The following is an 18,063-nucleotide window of genomic DNA, read 5'->3' on the forward strand; positions in this document are numbered from 1 at the left end:
ATTGGGCAGAAGAGCTCAATAGCATCCTGTGGGCACTCCGAACTACCCCCAGGACGTCCACTAAAGAAACGCCTTTTGCACTCGTGTTTGGCACTGAAGCTGTGGTTCCAATCGAGCTACAAGTCCCTACCCATCGAGTCCAATTCAATAGCGAGAGCACCAACGACGATAAGTTAAGAAGTAACCTGGATGCTCTGGAAGAAGTTAGGGAGGAAGCTCAAGTCCGAACTGCCGCTTATCAGCAAAGGGCGGCCCGTTATTACAATCAAAGGGTTAGAGAAAGAAGCCTGAAAGTAGGAGATCTGGCCCTGAGAAACCTGGAAGCTACTGGAAAGAGAGCGGCAGTAGGAAAGTTGGCACCGACCTGGGAGGGTCCCTTCAGAGTAGCAAAAGTGCTCAAACCGGGGGTATATCGAATTGAGGACATGCAAGGAAACCTTGAGCCTCATGCTTGGAATATTCAGCATTTGAAAAGGTACTTCCCCTGAGATGTTATCAAATGTAAAAAGATCGATTGTACTTTAAAGCATGGTAATAAAATAGACATTGTCATCGTCCAAAATTTTTATTTGCCATAACTTACGTTGCTTTCATGAAAGAAAAAACGAGAAAACTAAAACAGGCACCAAGGCCCAAAGCCTCAGGGAGGTAGGTGACCGGGATCCCCAAGATCTCCCGGTGCCACAAAGCCGAACTGAGATGACAAGACCTCGGGAAGATATAAGACCGGGATCCCCAAGATCTCCCGGAACCACAAGACCGGGATCCCCAAGATCACCCGGTGCTACAAAGCCGAACTGAGATGACAAGACCTTGGGAAGATACAAGATCGGGATCCCCAAGATCTCCCGGAACCACAAGACCGGGATCCCCAAGATCTCCCGATACTACAAGACCTGGATCCCCAAGATCTCCCGGACCCACAAGACCGGGATCCCCAAGATCTCCCGGCACCATATGACCAGGATTCCCAAGATCTCATGGCATCATAAAACCGACTGAGACAACTGTCCGCAGGCAGGTAGGTGACTGGGATCCCCAAGATCTCCCAGTACTAAAAAACCGAGCTGAAAAGACAAAAGTAACGTGAAGACAAAAGTGCCGATCTGAGACACGCAAACATAAGCCCGGAAAGGCCGAACTCAGCGAGCTATAAGCCTCCCAAGATCTCACGGCATCACTTTAAAAGGTACATAATCCTTTTTACTTTAGTTATATGAAGGTTATACACCCAAGCCCATATTAATGAAGTAATAGAAGAAAAAAATGAGGACGTCCAGTCAATTGTTAAAAATTGAACTCATGAAGATTAATTAAACACGTAGCTTAAAGATTTTTATCCCTAAGGCAGATCCAGTTCAAAAAAGGCCTACAGATAAGAACGCCCTTGTAAAATTGGAAAAGTTCATAAATCAAAAGTCAAGTCTCTTGCTAGTTTTCTAGCCCTGATTATCTTAAGTGTAAGGAATAAAGGACAGTATGCTCGATTCCTCAGAAATTATTGGGCATAGCTTAAGGGCTTTATTCTTAAGTCTTTAATAAATTGAACCAGTTAGGTTTTTAACAAACTAAGTAGCTTGGTGAAGCAGAAAAAATAAACAAAGATAAAAATAGCTCAAGTATAAGCATGAAGCAGAGGATAAAAGTAAAATTTCACTAAAAGAAAAGTATATTACAAACCTATTCTAAGCACCTACTCTACTGAAGGAAAAACCGTCCTTAGAGGACTTACATGCCTAGGTGTATCTACATTGTCTACATCACTATTTCCTATACTACTATTTACAAAGGGTAAAATTTCCCCCCCTTGGGGCCCTGGTTCCTCCTACCCCTGAGGCCTAGCACCTTCATCTCCCTTCCCCAGCTCGGTGTTTGCCTCAGAAGGCCCAGCTGTAGTGCGAGAAGCTCCTTTAGGCAAGGGTCTGTCATCCTCCCTGTATAGCACCTCCTCGCCATCATAGTCCTCCTCAGCAGCTCGGAGTTCAGCCAACGAGGTGGAGGGGGCATATATGGCAGTCCTCAGGCCTCGATTGTATCCAGAGACGAACATGCTGAAGCCCTTATTCCATATGGCCGTCTTCATCTCGCTAGAGGCTTTAAATTCCGCAAGTCGCTCCTTGCAGGCCTCAGCTATCTTGGCTTTCAGCTCCGAAGAGTCCTTATAGCTCTGAAGATGAGCCTTACAGGCCTGTTCAATCTCTTTTTTGAGCTCAGCCGACTCCTTGTACTCCCTTAAGCGCTCCTCGCACTCCAGCTGGACTCTATCCTCAGCCAGCTTGGCATCTTCGAGCAAGGCTGAGCACCTCTTCTCCAAAGCATTGACTTGTTGGCAGAGTTGTTGATTTTGAAGTTTGGACTCCTCTGCCGCCAAGGTCAAGCCCTTAATGCTGTCAGCTTGCTTGCTCAGCTCTTGCTCTAGGACTACGACCTGAGCTAGGGCTTCTTCTCTCTGCGCCAGCACGGCATCAAAATCTGCCTTCAGTAGCTCGTGCTAGTGCCGGGCCTCGTCTTTCTGGCTCAGGACCTTAACCCTTTCTCGCCGGATCTCCTCCAAGGAGGACAGCTGCTTTAAAGCCTTGTCACACTGATCTTCTGCCTCAACTGCCCTCCCATCAGCTCTTTTGAGGGCCTCCAGCGCAGTATGTAGCTCTATCTGGAGGGACCTGGAGTGTTCCCGAGCGGCCGCGAGATTGCCCTGGGCGTCGCTGGTTGCTGATAAGTTCTCCTCCAGGCGTGCCTCCTCAATCCGGCGATCTACAGACTCCCGGAGAGAGTGGTCACGAGCATCCACCTCCATAAAAAGGCCCATCACCTAGCACAAAGAAAAAACCGTTAAAACAAAGAAACAAAGAAAGCCAAAACGAAAATAAAAGGGACAACTTACCATCAGGAGCATCTCCCTGATTCTATCTCCGAGCTCCCCTCGAGGTCGAGACTGAAATGCTGCTTGCTCTCGAGTAAAACCAGCCAAAAGGCCAGTTAGAGTAAGCAGACGAGGGTCCGAAGCCTCCGTGATCCCACTGAACATCTGCTCCCTCAAGATCTCCGCTACAACGCTCGCTGGAGTTTGATGAGTAATATCCTCCGCGTTCAAAATGTCGTTGTCAGGAGCAGACAACAGGGGCACCACGGGAGCCTCTTTCTTCTTCTCGAGAGGAGGGAGGGCTGGAGCCGGTCTTCTAAAAGCCCGAGACTTCTTAGGGACGGAAACCGGGGCAGGCACTTCGGCTGGAGCAGGACGCTTGCCCCCGACCTTCACTGCGACATCCCCACCATCAATGGGTCCGGGCCCCATTCCCTCGGAAGTAGGGATAACCCCAAGAGGGGCCTCCTGGGAACCTTTGCCCGCCGGGATAACCTCCATTCCTTTTTCCGAAGCCCTCTCCTCAGCGGCGGAGGTCTCCAGCCTCACCTCAGGAACCTCCTCAGAAGGAAGGACAGGATCCGTCCTCACCAGCTCGGTGCCTTCAACCGGCCTAGAGATGACCCCTAGAGCCTCTTCCATCCCTTCATTAGAATTCCGTCGAGACCGGGGGGCTTGGGAGGACTGAGGAGCCGAGCTCGATCTGCTACGGCTAGATGGCCGAGAAGACTTGCTACTTCGGGAGCTCGGCTTGGGAGCTCGAGAAGGAGTTGGGACAGGGGGCCGGCTAGCCGACTTGGAGGAGATGACTTCGACCACCCTTTGAGTAGCCTCTCCCACGAATCGCCTAGCCAGGAGGTCATCCAGAGCCGCGTTCATGCTCTCCCAGGAAAATGTAAAATTCTTAGGAGGCTTGATTTGGTCCATCTTCACTTCAGAAGCTGCAAAAATCCAAAATCAGGGCAAGTTAGAGCAACCCTCAACAAAAATCACAAAAGTAAGGCAAGACAGGCAAATGAAATAGAATACCCGCGTCCTGAATATCCCGGAGATTGGATGCAAACATGCACTTCTCGACATCATACTTCTTTTCGACAGAAGTCAGTCGAACAAACCCGACCTGCTCGGTAAGGCTCAACTGGGGCAGGTCGTTGCAACCTAGAGAGACATCTTCCCAATCGAGGTCTAACCCCCACGACAGACCAGAATCCTTCTTCAACTCCACCACTACAAAACCCTCTACCCAGCCCTTTATGAAGTCCTTATAGCCCGTGAAAATGGACAATCCACCACGGGAGGCGAAATAGTAGAAACATTGAATGGCCCGGACGAGGCGGAAAAAGGTCACAAACAGAATCGCTGTGGGTGTGAACCCCCAGCTCCGACAGACTGACTCGAAGGAACACATGAACGTAATGGAGTTAGGGGATAGCATCCGGGGGGTTATCCCGAAGTACTGAAAGACCTCGATGAAGAACGGGGTAAAGGGGAAGGTTAGACCGTAGTCTCATTGTTTGACAAAGAAAACTAGGCTGAGATCTTTTTGGGGATCTATCAGGCCAGAAGGAGGAGGATCGGGAAGAACAATCCTCTCGTTCCGGTAAGGAGCCCTAATGTGGTAAAGAGGAGTGTCCAAATACCTCCGAGAAAAGAAGTTGGTTAGGGTAGATGGGGTAACGCAAGACTCAAAATTAAAAACCTCAGGGAGTTTTGGGCCTTCCATGATAAAAGGAGGAGCGTACCTAGAAAGCGATTAGCGCAGGTGAACGAATCGAGCAAGACGAACAGAAAGCAGAGGAAAGCAGAAGTTCAGAGAAGACAAAGAGAATTTGATATTTTGAAACAATAGTGAGATGAAAAGATGTTTTGGGGCAGACTATATTTAGGCGGCGCGGTCATAATGATTCTCGATATTTACCCCCTCATCATTCGGACAATAACTGATGAGAAGGTAAAGGGGCAATTGATGACCGCTGGATTTCACTACCCTGGTCTAAGGCTAGGCCCATGATGACAGCCCACGATCTGAAAGCCTCTAAGTCTCCCGCATGAGCCAGGTCCAACCCACTCAGCCGCAGGACTAGGCTCCACTTAGATTTCTCAATCAGGTCGGCCCAGCCTTTTTGGCCCAATAATCAGACCCCTCTAGGCTCACCCTTAATCTCCTCTTCCAGCCCAGCCCAGAAGAAGGAATGTGGTCAGCCCATCCGCCTGGTGGGTCCCCCTGCATGCGTGCCAGAGGAGAATTAAATGGCCGTTACACATGGGACAGAGATATGATACTCTCGTACGTCCGTATCAGTATGGCAGAGACAGGTGGCCCAATGGAAGCAAGGTCGTTACACGTCACTGACTAGCAGAGGAAAGGAATAAAAGGATAGGAATACCCTCCTCTCATACTAAGCTTACAGAACGCTTTGTAAACCTTATTTTCGGGATCTCAGATTATCACCCCAATCAAGTCATAGTCATTGTTTTAGCAATTGCATTGGATATTGTATTTACTTGTTAAAGTAGGACTTGAATTATATTTTTGGACATGCTATTGATTTATTTAATAATAGACTCAATTGTTTGTTAGGATTTAATTTTTTTTACTTGAATACTAAAGAATATGATTGTAATTGTTCATTCTTATAGTTGAAATTTAATATTAGAACATGTTATTTAAATCCTCCAGTTTATTTTCTTGCCTTTAAATATGTTATAATTAAATTATGCCATAAAATTTCACCTATTTCAATTTATTTTTTAGTAGGTTAAAATAAGATTCAGCGTCAAAACAACTCTAATTCAGTAATGGCGGCAAAATTCATATAGCGGCGGTTTTAACCGTCTTTATTATGATTTTAATTTTGCCCTAAATGTATTTTAAATGGACAATCAAATGAATTATACAGGCACTTTTCTCTGCTGCAAAAATAATGTAGAGACGGTTTTGATTGTCCTTATTGAATCGCAGCCAAATTAATTTCTACCCAGGCGTATATGAAAACCGCCTCAAATTTATAGAGACGGTGGTAACGGGAGCGGTTTTGGGGCGGTTCAATAAACTGCCTCTATGCATTGCAGAGGCGATTTAAACCGCTGCTAGAGGAGAAAAAAAATCGCCTTTAAAAGTCCATTTTGTTGTCGAGGGTGGTTCTCTTTCGAACTAGAAAATTATATTCTTGAAATTTTTATTTTATTCATTTATTTTTATTCTTATTACTTTTTAAAGACACTTAAATTAGAATTCTTCTTCAAACCATAAAAGATTTTTAATTTTAGAAAAAAAAATTGGTTCAAAGAGGATTCTCTTTCAAACTGCAAAATTGTATTCTTGAAATTTTTATTTTATTCATTTATTTTTATTATTTTTAAAGATAATTCAATGAGGACTCTCATTCAAACCATAAAGGAAAAACAATTTTAATGTCACTAAACCTAATGTCTAAAACTCCTAACAACGTTTTTATTTCCCCTGATAAGGAATAACTTAACAACTGGAAGAAGGGGTAAACCTTTAGCCATTAGATGGAGAAATATGCTAAAACCACTAACTAGATAAACCCATACTTATAGCAAAGAAATGTAAAATCAAAAGAAGATGTATCCAAGATGCACTTTTGAATGCACAAGATCATCATTTCACAATTCTAGCGATTTAAGATAATAACCAAAAAGTAATAGGCAATCCATAATTATCAAGTAACCCCTAGGACTATGCAATATTAGATTCAAAATAAAATAACTGATAGAACTAAATAAATTTGGAATTTTCCCTTGATTTTATTTTCTTTTCGAATCGGTTTGGTTCAATTTTAATTTTTAAAAATTTAAGCTATTTCTATTTAAAATTAGTTTAGATTTCAAAAAGATTTTATGGTTATTAAAAATTTTATGATCGTTGAAAATTTCATGGTAATTAGAAATTTTATGATCGTTGAAGATTTTATGGTAATTAAAGATTTTATGATCATTGAATATTTTATTTATGAGATTTAAATATAATATTAAATATGACCGTTATGATTTTATTTTAAGATTTTTATAACCATATATAGCGGTTAGTTTTTCCACAAGAAACATCCTTCATCTTTACAGAGATAGCGACTCCCATTTTCCTACTTTATTCTTTCTTTCCTCTATGCTATCTGCTGGGTTATAAATCAGAGATAAATTCTTGTTGTTCTGATCCTGGAAATTAAATCCCAGAAGAACCTGTTTAATCCTAGGGGATCACAAAATAAATCCTTAAGGACAGTGTTCAACACGACTCAGGTTTCATTATTTTATCCTATATTTCCAACAATCTTAAGGATTTATCAGTACACAAATGGAACCAAATGTTGTTAGCTTCTGCACTACCCGCTTCCAATGACATTATTATTGTCTCTGTTTCTGCAAATGGTGGGTCTTTTCTGCCTGCTATTCCATACGCTAAACATTTTCCTAACATCTTGAAGATTGAGAATCAAGACCTGTACCTGCTGTTGATCCAAAGTTGCATGAAATCTAAACCTATTTTAATAAGGTATGTAGGCATACAATTATCAGCACCTTTTCTAACAATCTCTTTGATAACTACTATTCCTACAAAGAACCCAAGGAAATATGGGATTCAATGAATTTGAAATATACTGCTAAGGATGCTGGCTACAAGAGCAAATCTTGTACAAAAAAAAAGTGCACAAATCAAATAACAGGTACGAAAATAAGAAACCTGATTACAAACCTAAGTTTAATAATTCCATCTTTAAAAGGAAAAGATATTGTCTTATATGTGGTAAGCTGGGTCATAATGCACCCCAGTGCAGGAAAAGAGTGATAAATGACAATCCTCCTAAACCAAAAGTGAATTTAGTTGAAGGAGATGACATTATTGTTGCGGTCATTTCTCAAACTTTTCTTGTAGCTAATGTGCAAGAATGAGTAGTAGATTCTGGTGCTACTAGGTATATCTGTACAAACAGAAATGCGTTTACCTCATACTCTATAGTGGAGGAAGTAGAAGAACATGTGTATTTGGGTGATTTTAGGACTGCAAGTGTCCTTGGTAAAGGAAAAGTTCGTCTCAAACTCACATCTGGCAAGACCTTGGCACTTAATGAGATACTTCATGTACCTAATATGAGAGCTAATTTGATTTCTGTTTTCCTATTGGGAAAGGCTGGGATTAATGTGTCTTTTGGGTCAGATAAAATTATACTAACTAAAAATGATATTTTATTGGAAAAGGTTATTGTAATCAGGGACTCTTTGTTCTCAATATTTCTACAATAACAAATGGAAATGTATCTTCTTGTACTTTCTTGCTTGATTATTTTAATTTATAGCATGCTAGATTAGGATATGTTAGTGCTTCTTATATTAAAATAAAATGCAATATTTTGGTATAATATCTGACACTGGTAATACATATTTAAATAAATATGAGATTTGTGTAGAATCTAAGTCAATCAAAAAATCATGTTTAACTACACGTAGAGAATTTGAATTACTTAGTTTAATACATACTTAGGGGATTTAAAACAAATTATGACTAGACGTGGTAAAAAATATTATGTAACTTTTATTGATAACTATTCTAGATATACTAAAGTATATTTGCTTAGAAACAAAGATGAAGCATTTGATATATTTCAATTGTATAAAGCTGGAGTAGAAAATCAATTAAATAAATAAAAAAAAATTAGATCAGATAGAGGTGGAGAATATATCTTATTTAATGACTTTTGTGAAAAAGAATAAATAATTCATGAATTTACTCCACCCTATTTACCTGAATCTAATGAAGTAGCAGAAAGAAAAAATGGAACATTAAAAGAAATTATGAATGCTTTATTAATAAATTCTTCCTCACTTAATAATCTTTGGGGGAAGCTTTACTATCTGCTTGTCACCTACAAAATATGATACTTGGAAAGGTTATACACCTAACTTAAAATATTTAAAAGTGTTGGGGTGTCTTGCTAAAGTAATTTTTTCTGATCCTAAGAAATGAAAAATAGGTTCAAAAACTTCTGATTGCATGTTTATAGGTTATGCTGAACATAGTGCTGCATATAGATTTCTTGTTTTGAAAAGTGATGTGCTTGATTGTAATACTATAATTGAGACAAAAAATACTGAGTTTTTTGAACATATTTTTCCTTTAAAAGTTGAGAAAATTTCTCATGCACCTAATGAAGATATTTATGAAAATCATTTTGAAAATAATAATGAAGATTTAAGAAGAAGTAAAAGACAAAGAAAAGAGACTTTTTTGGAAATGATTTTTACACTTATCTTGTTGAAAATGAACCTTTAAGTTTTTCTGAAACTATTAAATCTTCTAAACCTGCTTTTTGGAAAGAAATAATTAAAGCTGAAATTGATTCTATTACTCAAAATGGTACTTGGACTTTAGTAGACTTGCCTCTAAGAGCTAAACCTATTGGTTGTAAATGGATTTTCAAAATAAAATATAACCCAAATGGGTCAATTGAAAAGTATAAAGCAAGGTTAGTAGCAAAACGTTTTTCTCAAAAACAAAATATAGATTATTTTGACACTTTGCTCCTGAAGCTAGAATTTCTTCTATTAGAGTATTAATTGCGTTAGCCTCTATACATAAACTTGTTATTCATCAAATGAATGTTAAAATAGCTTTTTTAAATGGAGACTTGGAAGAAGAAATTCATATGGTACAACCTGATGGTTGTATTGTTTTTAGTCAAGAAAATAAAGTCTGCAAAATTCTTAGATCATTATATGGTTTAAAACAAGCCCCCCAAACAGTGGCATGAGAAATTTAATCAAGTTTTGTTGAATGATGGTTTTACCTCCGTTGAAGTTGATAAGTGTGTATATACAAAATATATAAATGGTGAATCTGTGATTATTTGTTTATATGTGGATGATATGCTTATTTTTTGTAGAATTTACGATATAGTTTGTAAATCAAAAGCTTTCCTTGCCTCTAAATTTGATATGAAAGATATGGGAGAGGCAAACATAATTTTGGGAGTTAGAATCATAAGGAAGAATGATAGTGTAATGCTATCACAAGAGCATTATGTTGAGAAGCTTTTAAGAAAGTTTGGACATTTCAATATCAAACCAGTGAGTACCCCTTATGATCATAACTGTCAATTAAAGAAAAATAAAGGTGATGTTGTTGCTCAATCTGAATATGCACAGATCATTGGGAGTCTGTTGCATCTAATGAATTTTTCACGACCTGATATAGCTTATGCTGTATGTAGATTGAGTAGGTATACACATAATCCCAATAACGATCATTGGGCTGCATTAGTTAGACTAATGAAATATTTTAGAGGTACCATGAACCATGGTATTTTATATAGTGGATTTCCCACTGTATTAGAAGGATACAGTAATACTAACTGGATTTCAGATTCATATGAGATAAAATCCACTAGTGTTATGTATTCACTTTAGGAGATAGTGCAATTACATGGAAATTAACCAAACAAAATATCATTGCTAAATCCACAATGGAGTCAAAGTTTATTGCTCTGGAATTAGCTGGAACTGAGGCTGAGTGGCTAAGAAACTTCTTAGCAAATATTCCGTTGGGAATAAAACTAACACCATCTGTATCAATGCATTGTGATTGCCAAGCGGCAATAGCCATTGCAAAGAATAAAACTTCAATGGTAAGAATAGACATATTCGTCTGAGACATAATGTTATTAAGCAATTGCTGAAAGATGGAATTATTTCCATTGATTATGTGAAGTCAGAAGCAAATTTGGCCAATTCTCTTACTAAACTTTTTAGAGAGAAAACTAATAGATGAAATATCGAGAGGAATGGGACTTGAGCCAATTTGAAATTAACAGTGATGGAAACTCAACCTTTATGATTTGAGATCCCATGAAAAAGGTTCATATGGGTAATAACAAGTCACTTGTTAGTTCTGATAGCACTATTTATTGTTGTCCCTTCCTATGGTGTGAGAAGTGCTATACTGCATTAATGAGATGATGAGATGAAAGCTCTTAATGATATTTATATCTCTTATGGGTGGTGTATAAATTGCAGTATACACTTGATGATATCACCTATATAAGTGTGGAGTGAGGCCGCTTTTATGAGATTGTGGCATAATCTCTAAAGCACTTATGAACTATCAGGCGCACGCATGGCCTATTAGCGCAAAACGGCGTTGACAACAAGATCAGTGGAGTGTTATGAGATTGATGAGAAATTAACATACAAAAAATAGTTTTGGTTCAAAGAAATAAAAGTTTCACCAATTACTCTGTATGTTAAGTCTTATTAATCCAGGTCTGGTTCATAGTCTAAAAGACACCAAATTTGACACATATGTACTAAATTTCTAAATCTAGCAATGAAAATCTTTTGAAATCTGTGGGGGATTGTTGTAAAATTAGTTTAGATTTCAAACAGATTTTATGATCATTAAAGATTTTATGATCGTTAAAGATTTCATGATAATTAGAGATTTTATAGTCGTTGAAGATCTTATGATAATTATATATTTTATGGTTATTAAATATTTTATTTATGAGATTTAAATATAATATTAAATATGACCGTTATGATTTTATTTCAAAATTTTTATAACCATATATAACGGCCAGTTTTTCCACAAGAAACAGCCTTTGTCTTTACAAAGATAGGGACTCCTATTTTTTTACTTTATTCTTTCTTTCCTTTGTGCTATCTGCTGAGTTATAAATCAAAAATAAATTCTTGTTGTCCTGATTCTAGAAATTAAATCCCAGAAGAACCTGTTTAATTCTGGGGGATCACAAAATAAATCCTTAAGAACAGTATCCAACACGACTCAGGTTTCATTATTTTATCCTATATTTCCAACAATTTCAATTCGATTCAGTTTTGGCAAAAACATTTTTATAAAACGAAACTAAATAGTTACTTTTAGATGATTTTCTATGAATATGAATATGAACTTGAAGTTTTTTTTTAAAAAAAAAATTGTACTAAAATTTGTTATTTTTTCTTGTTTATAATGTTTAATGGATATCATTAGAAAAAATAGGTTTGATTTTCCTTTCTATTTAGATACTGTCTCTATGTATAAATATGTTTAATCCCTATTGTGAAATATAACAAATATTATCCTTCTACACGAATGGCTTGATGGGTTTTGGGTTTGTACTCTTCTCTGGGTCCGGCCTCACTTCAGAGTATAAAAAACCCGGCACTCATCAAGTATTAACTAAAAACGCTGTACCCATTTAATACCAAACAACTTAACTAAATGACACTAAATACATGCATAATCAGAGGATAGGTCTAGCTATTGCAAGATAATATTGCATTTAAGTCATGTACATTAAAGTTTAGACAGCATCACCCTCCCCTCTCAGCAAATCCATAGATTTAGTTCAAAAAGCATTATCAGCACAACATAAACATGCCAAAGAGAAATAAATTTTAAACCTAATAGATGTAGTCACAGAGATTTGAGTTGTACCCACGCATATCAAAGTTTCAAAATTGAGTAGAAGAAACCATCGGATCTTCAAAGGTGAATGGTTGGATCATCGTGACTCTGGTTTGGGGCGATGGAACATAATGGTGGAGGCACATGATAAGAATAGGTTGTCTAAGCAATGATGTTGTCATTGAGGGGGCTGAGATACTACTAAAATATGTTTGTAAATGGCCGGAATAGAAGGATTATTGATGTGTGTCAGGTGTGGATAAAAGTTGTAAATTTTTGGGAAAAAAGAGTAAGGAAGAGAATCGGGAATAAGTTCATTAAAAAAAAGGAGACGATAATAGTGAGAATAAGCCGGGGATGGTGAGGTGTAATGATTAATGGCTCTCGATGGAGGGGAAACAGTGAAAGGAGATGAGAAAAAAATGAGTATGTTGAGAACGAGAGGTTGAGGGAGATGGAGAGTAAAGAGGGGTATGGGTCTTGTGGGTTTGGCGAGGATTTAACTTGGCATGGTGGAGTCAATTCAGTGAAGGAGAGGTACGTGGGTTTTGATAGTCTCCAAAAGTGGGGTTTTTTGTCTAGTAAAGGGAAAAAAAGAAATTATTTCTTCCACCCGGGTTTGGAGATAATATATTTTTTAAATCAAGATAAATTGCTGCAAAACTTCGCACATAATTTTTAATTAATATTTTATTTTTTTTAAATAAAATCCTCGGTATAATCAAATCGAGTCAAGTTTTATAAAACTCATACTCATTTATTAAAAAATTTTATAGGCTCGAGCTCCAATATTGAGCTCAAACTCGATTTAAAAATTAAATATTATAATCGAGTTTGATTCGAGTTTGACTCGTGAAAAACTCGTTTAAACTAATAACAAGTATAATTGAAATTCGAACTCAAAAATTCGATTAAAAAGCTCGTTTAAACTAATAACGAGTCTAATTCGAATTCGAGCTCAAAAGTTCAATTAAAAAGCTCGTTAATAAAATTTAATTAATTTAAATTTTTAAATATTAAAATTTTAAACTAAAAGATGAAAAGAAGCTTTAATAAAATTAAATATAATTTAATTAAAGTCTATTCTAACCAAATCCTTAATTTAAAATGGAAAGTAAAATTTTTATTTATAGAAGAGTTTTATTTCTCAATCTCTATAAGTTTTCGATATGGAATAGAAGATATTGTTTTAGTAACATTCGATATCTCATATGTAAAATAACGTATAGTAATTTTACGAAAGTAAATTTGTAATCTAATAGTTAATGAAAAGTGATTTTTTAAAAGTTTTGGGTTCGTTGATAATTAAATTTTTTTTATTATTTAAATTTTTTATTTTTTTATTATTTAAATTTTAATATTTAAATATTTATTTATTTATTTATAACATCAACTAATATTTATTATTTAAATACTAATTATAAACTTTAATTAATTATATAAAATATATTTAATATAAAATTAACAATATAATACTAAATTTAATAATTATTTATTTAAATATTTATATCACATGAAAAATTAATTAAAATATATATATAATAAATATATAAATCTATATATAAACGGTCTATGAAAGATGAAATTTCTTTTTAAATTATATAATTCTTTTAATTATATAATTTTAATTAAATTTGTATAATTTTATTATTAGTATTAATAGATATTTTTACATAAAATTTATTAATATATTTTCATTGATTATTTATATGTTATTATTTTATTATTTATATATCATTATTTATTTTTATTTAAATATATAATTTATATTAAATTACTTTATTGTATAAAAAATACTATACATATGATATAAATATAAAATATTACATAAAATAAATATATTAATATAAGTATAATCAATTTAAATTATATAATTACAAATATACATTATACTCAAAATTTTATTATTAGAATCATATTGATTTATATTTAAATTATATAAAAATTTTAATTTATAAAAGTAAGCGAATAATATAAAGTAGGAAAATAATAATATAAATACATATATAAACATATGAAAGTAATAATAATAACAATAATTTATTAAGAGATTTAATAGTTTAAAAAGAGATATATAAATTAATAATATAATTATATAATTAAGGGATAAAAATATAAAAATTAACAATGGTAAATAGATTAAGTGGCATAGGATTGTAATTGAATCGAGCTCAGTTTCTTAACGAGTTTGCTCGACAAGCATCTTAACAAGTTTGTTCATGAATCTCTTAACGAGTTTGTTCACGAGTCTCTTAATGAGTCTGTTCACGAGTCTCTTAGCGAATTCATTTACAAGCTTGTTCATGAGTCTCTTAACTAGTCAGCTCATGAAATTTAACGAGCCGAATACTACGGAACTCAAGTTTGGCTCGTTTAATAAACGAGTCCAAAAATTAAGCTCGAATTTGATTCATTTAGAAATCGAATCAAATCTAATCGAATTTTTATCGAGTCGAGTCTCAAATAGCTTACGAATAATTTGGTTCATTTACTGCCCTAACCGTACGTCAAACATGCAAGAAGGTTTTATATAATAATAATAATAATAATAATAATAATAATAATAATAATAATAATTATTATTATTATTATTATTATTATTATTATTATTAAAAATAATAAATTACTATCAAATTTATAAACTTTTAAAAAATTTATTAATTTATTCTTATTGTAAAATCACTCAATTAAACACGTCTTTATATTTTATATTAGTCAAAGAGTAAAAAAAGGATGCATCAGGACTCCTTATTCAGACTTTTTTTTAATGTTGGATCCATATGAATATAGTTTGATATAGGTCGATCTAACAATTTACACTAATTTCGCACTTAAGAATAGGACAAAGAGTATTTTATTACCATACTAAAATAAGCTCCCTTTTCCGTCTAAATAAAAATTAACACAACCTTACAATTTTTATTTTTTAAATCAGCCCCTTATTCTAAATTGGCTAGATATTATAAACAAGCCTCCTATATAAAATATTTTAGTCAAATAATTTTCGTTTTATTTTTATCCCTTATTAAACTGCTATTAATGTGTAAACAAGTACTATCATTCTTATGCTGGGTTGACGTCAATTTTTTACATTATAGTTCCACCCAAAAATAGTTTGATTGAGCAAAATTTTTTTGAGTAAACTACTATATAAAATTGGCTTGATTTAGGTGAATCCGAAAATTTTAATTAAAATTAAAAAGAAGAATCGGCTAAAATTATGAAATGACACAATATAAACGCGTTCAAAAGTAAATTCTATATAGGTTTAAAGAAAAACGTATAATTTTAAATAGAAAAATATGTTGTTTCACACAATATGACGCATGCTTTAAATAGGTGTAAAAAAAAATTGAAAAAGCCTTAAAATATTGATAAAAAATTTTCAGATATCATTTTGAAGTTCTAAACAGCGTTTTTGAGCGTCGTGACAGACCATCACTTATCCTAAGACAAATAATAAACGTAAATCTTTAAACGAACTTTTTGAATTAAGGTCTTAATAGCGATTATCGTATTTCTAGTAAAAGTTATAGTCAAAATATTTTTTGCTGAGTGAGCGCATTTGGACCGATCTGTCCATTTTAAATATTTCAGCCCATCTCATCCGCATCATAATTATGTAAAAAATTGACTAAAATATATAATTTATCATTATTAATGTGAGTTCCACGTTAAAAAAAAATATATTTTCTTTGCTGATTAAGTAGCTACATTAGTAATTTTTTTATTCTTTTTTTCAAACTCTGATTAAAATTATAACTAAACATTTTAATTTGGCTAAAACTATATGATGACTGCTGGATTTCTTCACCCCGGCCTAAAGGCCAGGCCCATGAAAACAGTCCATGATTCGAAGGCTTCAATATTCCCCTCGAGAGCCAGGTCTAGCCCGCTCAGTCACAGGGCCGGACTCTGCCTAGATTCCTCAATCAAGCCGGCCCAAACCTCTCGGCCCAATAATCAGGCCCTCACCAGGCTCAACTTCAGCCCTACCATTCAACCCAGCCCAGAAAGAGGAAAATGACTAATCTGCCCCGCTGATGGATCCTTCCGCATGCGTATCAGAGGAGAATTAATGGCCGTTACGCATGGAGCAGGCGCCTGACACATCCGTACATACAGAGCTAGGCGGCAAAAGACAGCTAGCATTGTGGCAAAGAGACAGATATATATATCACGGTAGAGGCCACGCAAAGGGGGTTCTCTCTTCTTCTTCCTTCTCCTTCCTGGACACCATTTTTATTCTTTCTGCAACTCTTGCCTGAATATACTACCCTGAGCCATAAAATCTGACTTGAGCGTTGGAGGGCCTCCACCGGGGCACCCCCCGGTAGGCGCCTGACCATTCTTTCTTATTTTACAGGTCCCTTCACCGGATAGAACATGGAGAGACCCATTAGAGAGCCCAGCAAGAAGGGACCCAGAAGAAAACCAGATCTATCATGGACCAGGAGGAGGAAAAGATTTATCAATTGGCGCCGTCTGTGGGAAACGAAGGAGATCTTTTCATCACCGGAGTTTTCACTTTCAAAACCCACTGAGATCCACAATGGCAAACCACCAAGAAAATAACCTTAACGTCATTCCAAATAATCTGAGCTCTGCCCAAGAGGGGCAGCGGTTCTTATTTTCCAGTCCTACAACTTCAAACAACCAACCACCCATTCCTTTTAACCCCTCGCCGAGCTTGGCCGGGAATGTGCCCTCCACGAAAGAGATTTTACTATCTCAAAAGTTTTCAGATCCATCCATTGAGATCCACATAAGGTACGAAAGTTTGAGCAGATAACCCAGCTGAAAAGAAAGGTTCATTGTGCTAAAGAATATTTTGATGGTCTTTCAGATAATTTATTTTAATATTTATTAGATTTTATTACGGCTGATTTTTTCTTTGAAGTCTGGTGAATATTTTCTGTAAAAGAAAAAAAAAAGGGTGAGGAATATATGTATTGTTGAAATTCTGAGGTCCACTGTATATATAAAAAAAAAAAAAAAAAAAGAGAAGAAGAAGGTGAGAGAAAGAGAAGAGGAGTCCGTGAGAAAAAAGGAGGTCGGAGCCGTGTTTAGCAAGACAGAAAGGAACTCAGCAAATCCGACAACCACAGCGATAGATTGCTCGTTGAGGTCGGATCCATGTTTGAAACTAGATTCGTGGTCGAGGTTGGAGTCGCATTTCAGGACAGATGGAAAGCATCGGGGCGACAGGGAGACAATACAAAAAAGAAAGCTTACACGAAAAAGAAAGCTGGAGATTTACAGTAACCCAGCTGAAAAGAAAGACCCAGCTGGTGTAAGAATGTCTTGACAGTCTCTTAATCTTCATTTTCCTACCCTCGTTGTTTATTTTAACATTTATTGAATTTTATTACTACTAACTTTTTCTTTGAGATCTGATGAGGTGATGAGGTGAAACTTCAGATTGAAATGCTTGTCTCTGAGTGTAGATTTTAATCTTTTCTGTAAAAGGAAAAGAGAATGAGAAGTATATATATATTTGTTGAAGTTGTGAGATCGGCTGTAAAATCTCATGTTAGCAAGTTAGAGAGAAAATTAATAAATGAAAAATAGACAAGTTCGGACTAACATTTCAGGTCGGACATAGCCATCCAACTCTGTTGCAGAGCAACGCCCCTCAAGTATCAGAGCAACCTGGAGATAATAGGAAATAATCAAATATCCAGGCAAGGTGGATAAGCTCGGACGCAGTATGTCATCCAGCTCGAAGACAAGGTGAACTGAGATACCCAGGTTGGCATGGTCGGCCTTAGTCCGT

At 35.8% G+C, this 18,063-nt stretch overlaps 1 protein-coding gene across 1 annotated transcript; it reads right to left on the reverse strand.

Annotated features, from left to right (window-relative positions):
- Window positions 1-1,825: 1,825 nt before the first annotated feature.
- LOC122722225 lies at window positions 1,826-4,271 on the reverse strand. The gene is made up of 3 exons (XM_043952409.1): window positions 4,067-4,271; window positions 2,885-3,804; window positions 1,826-2,449 (listed from the first exon to the last, which is right to left on the reverse strand). The coding sequence occupies exons 1-3, from the start codon at window positions 4,269-4,271 to the stop codon at window positions 1,826-1,828; spliced, it is 1,749 nt and encodes a 582-aa protein (XP_043808344.1).
- Window positions 4,272-18,063: the final 13,792 nt, after the last annotated feature.

The sequence above is a fragment of the Manihot esculenta genome, chromosome 17 (genome assembly GCF_001659605.2).
Source record: "Manihot esculenta cultivar AM560-2 chromosome 17, M.esculenta_v8, whole genome shotgun sequence".
Lineage (NCBI taxonomy): Eukaryota > Viridiplantae > Streptophyta > Magnoliopsida > Malpighiales > Euphorbiaceae > Manihot > Manihot esculenta.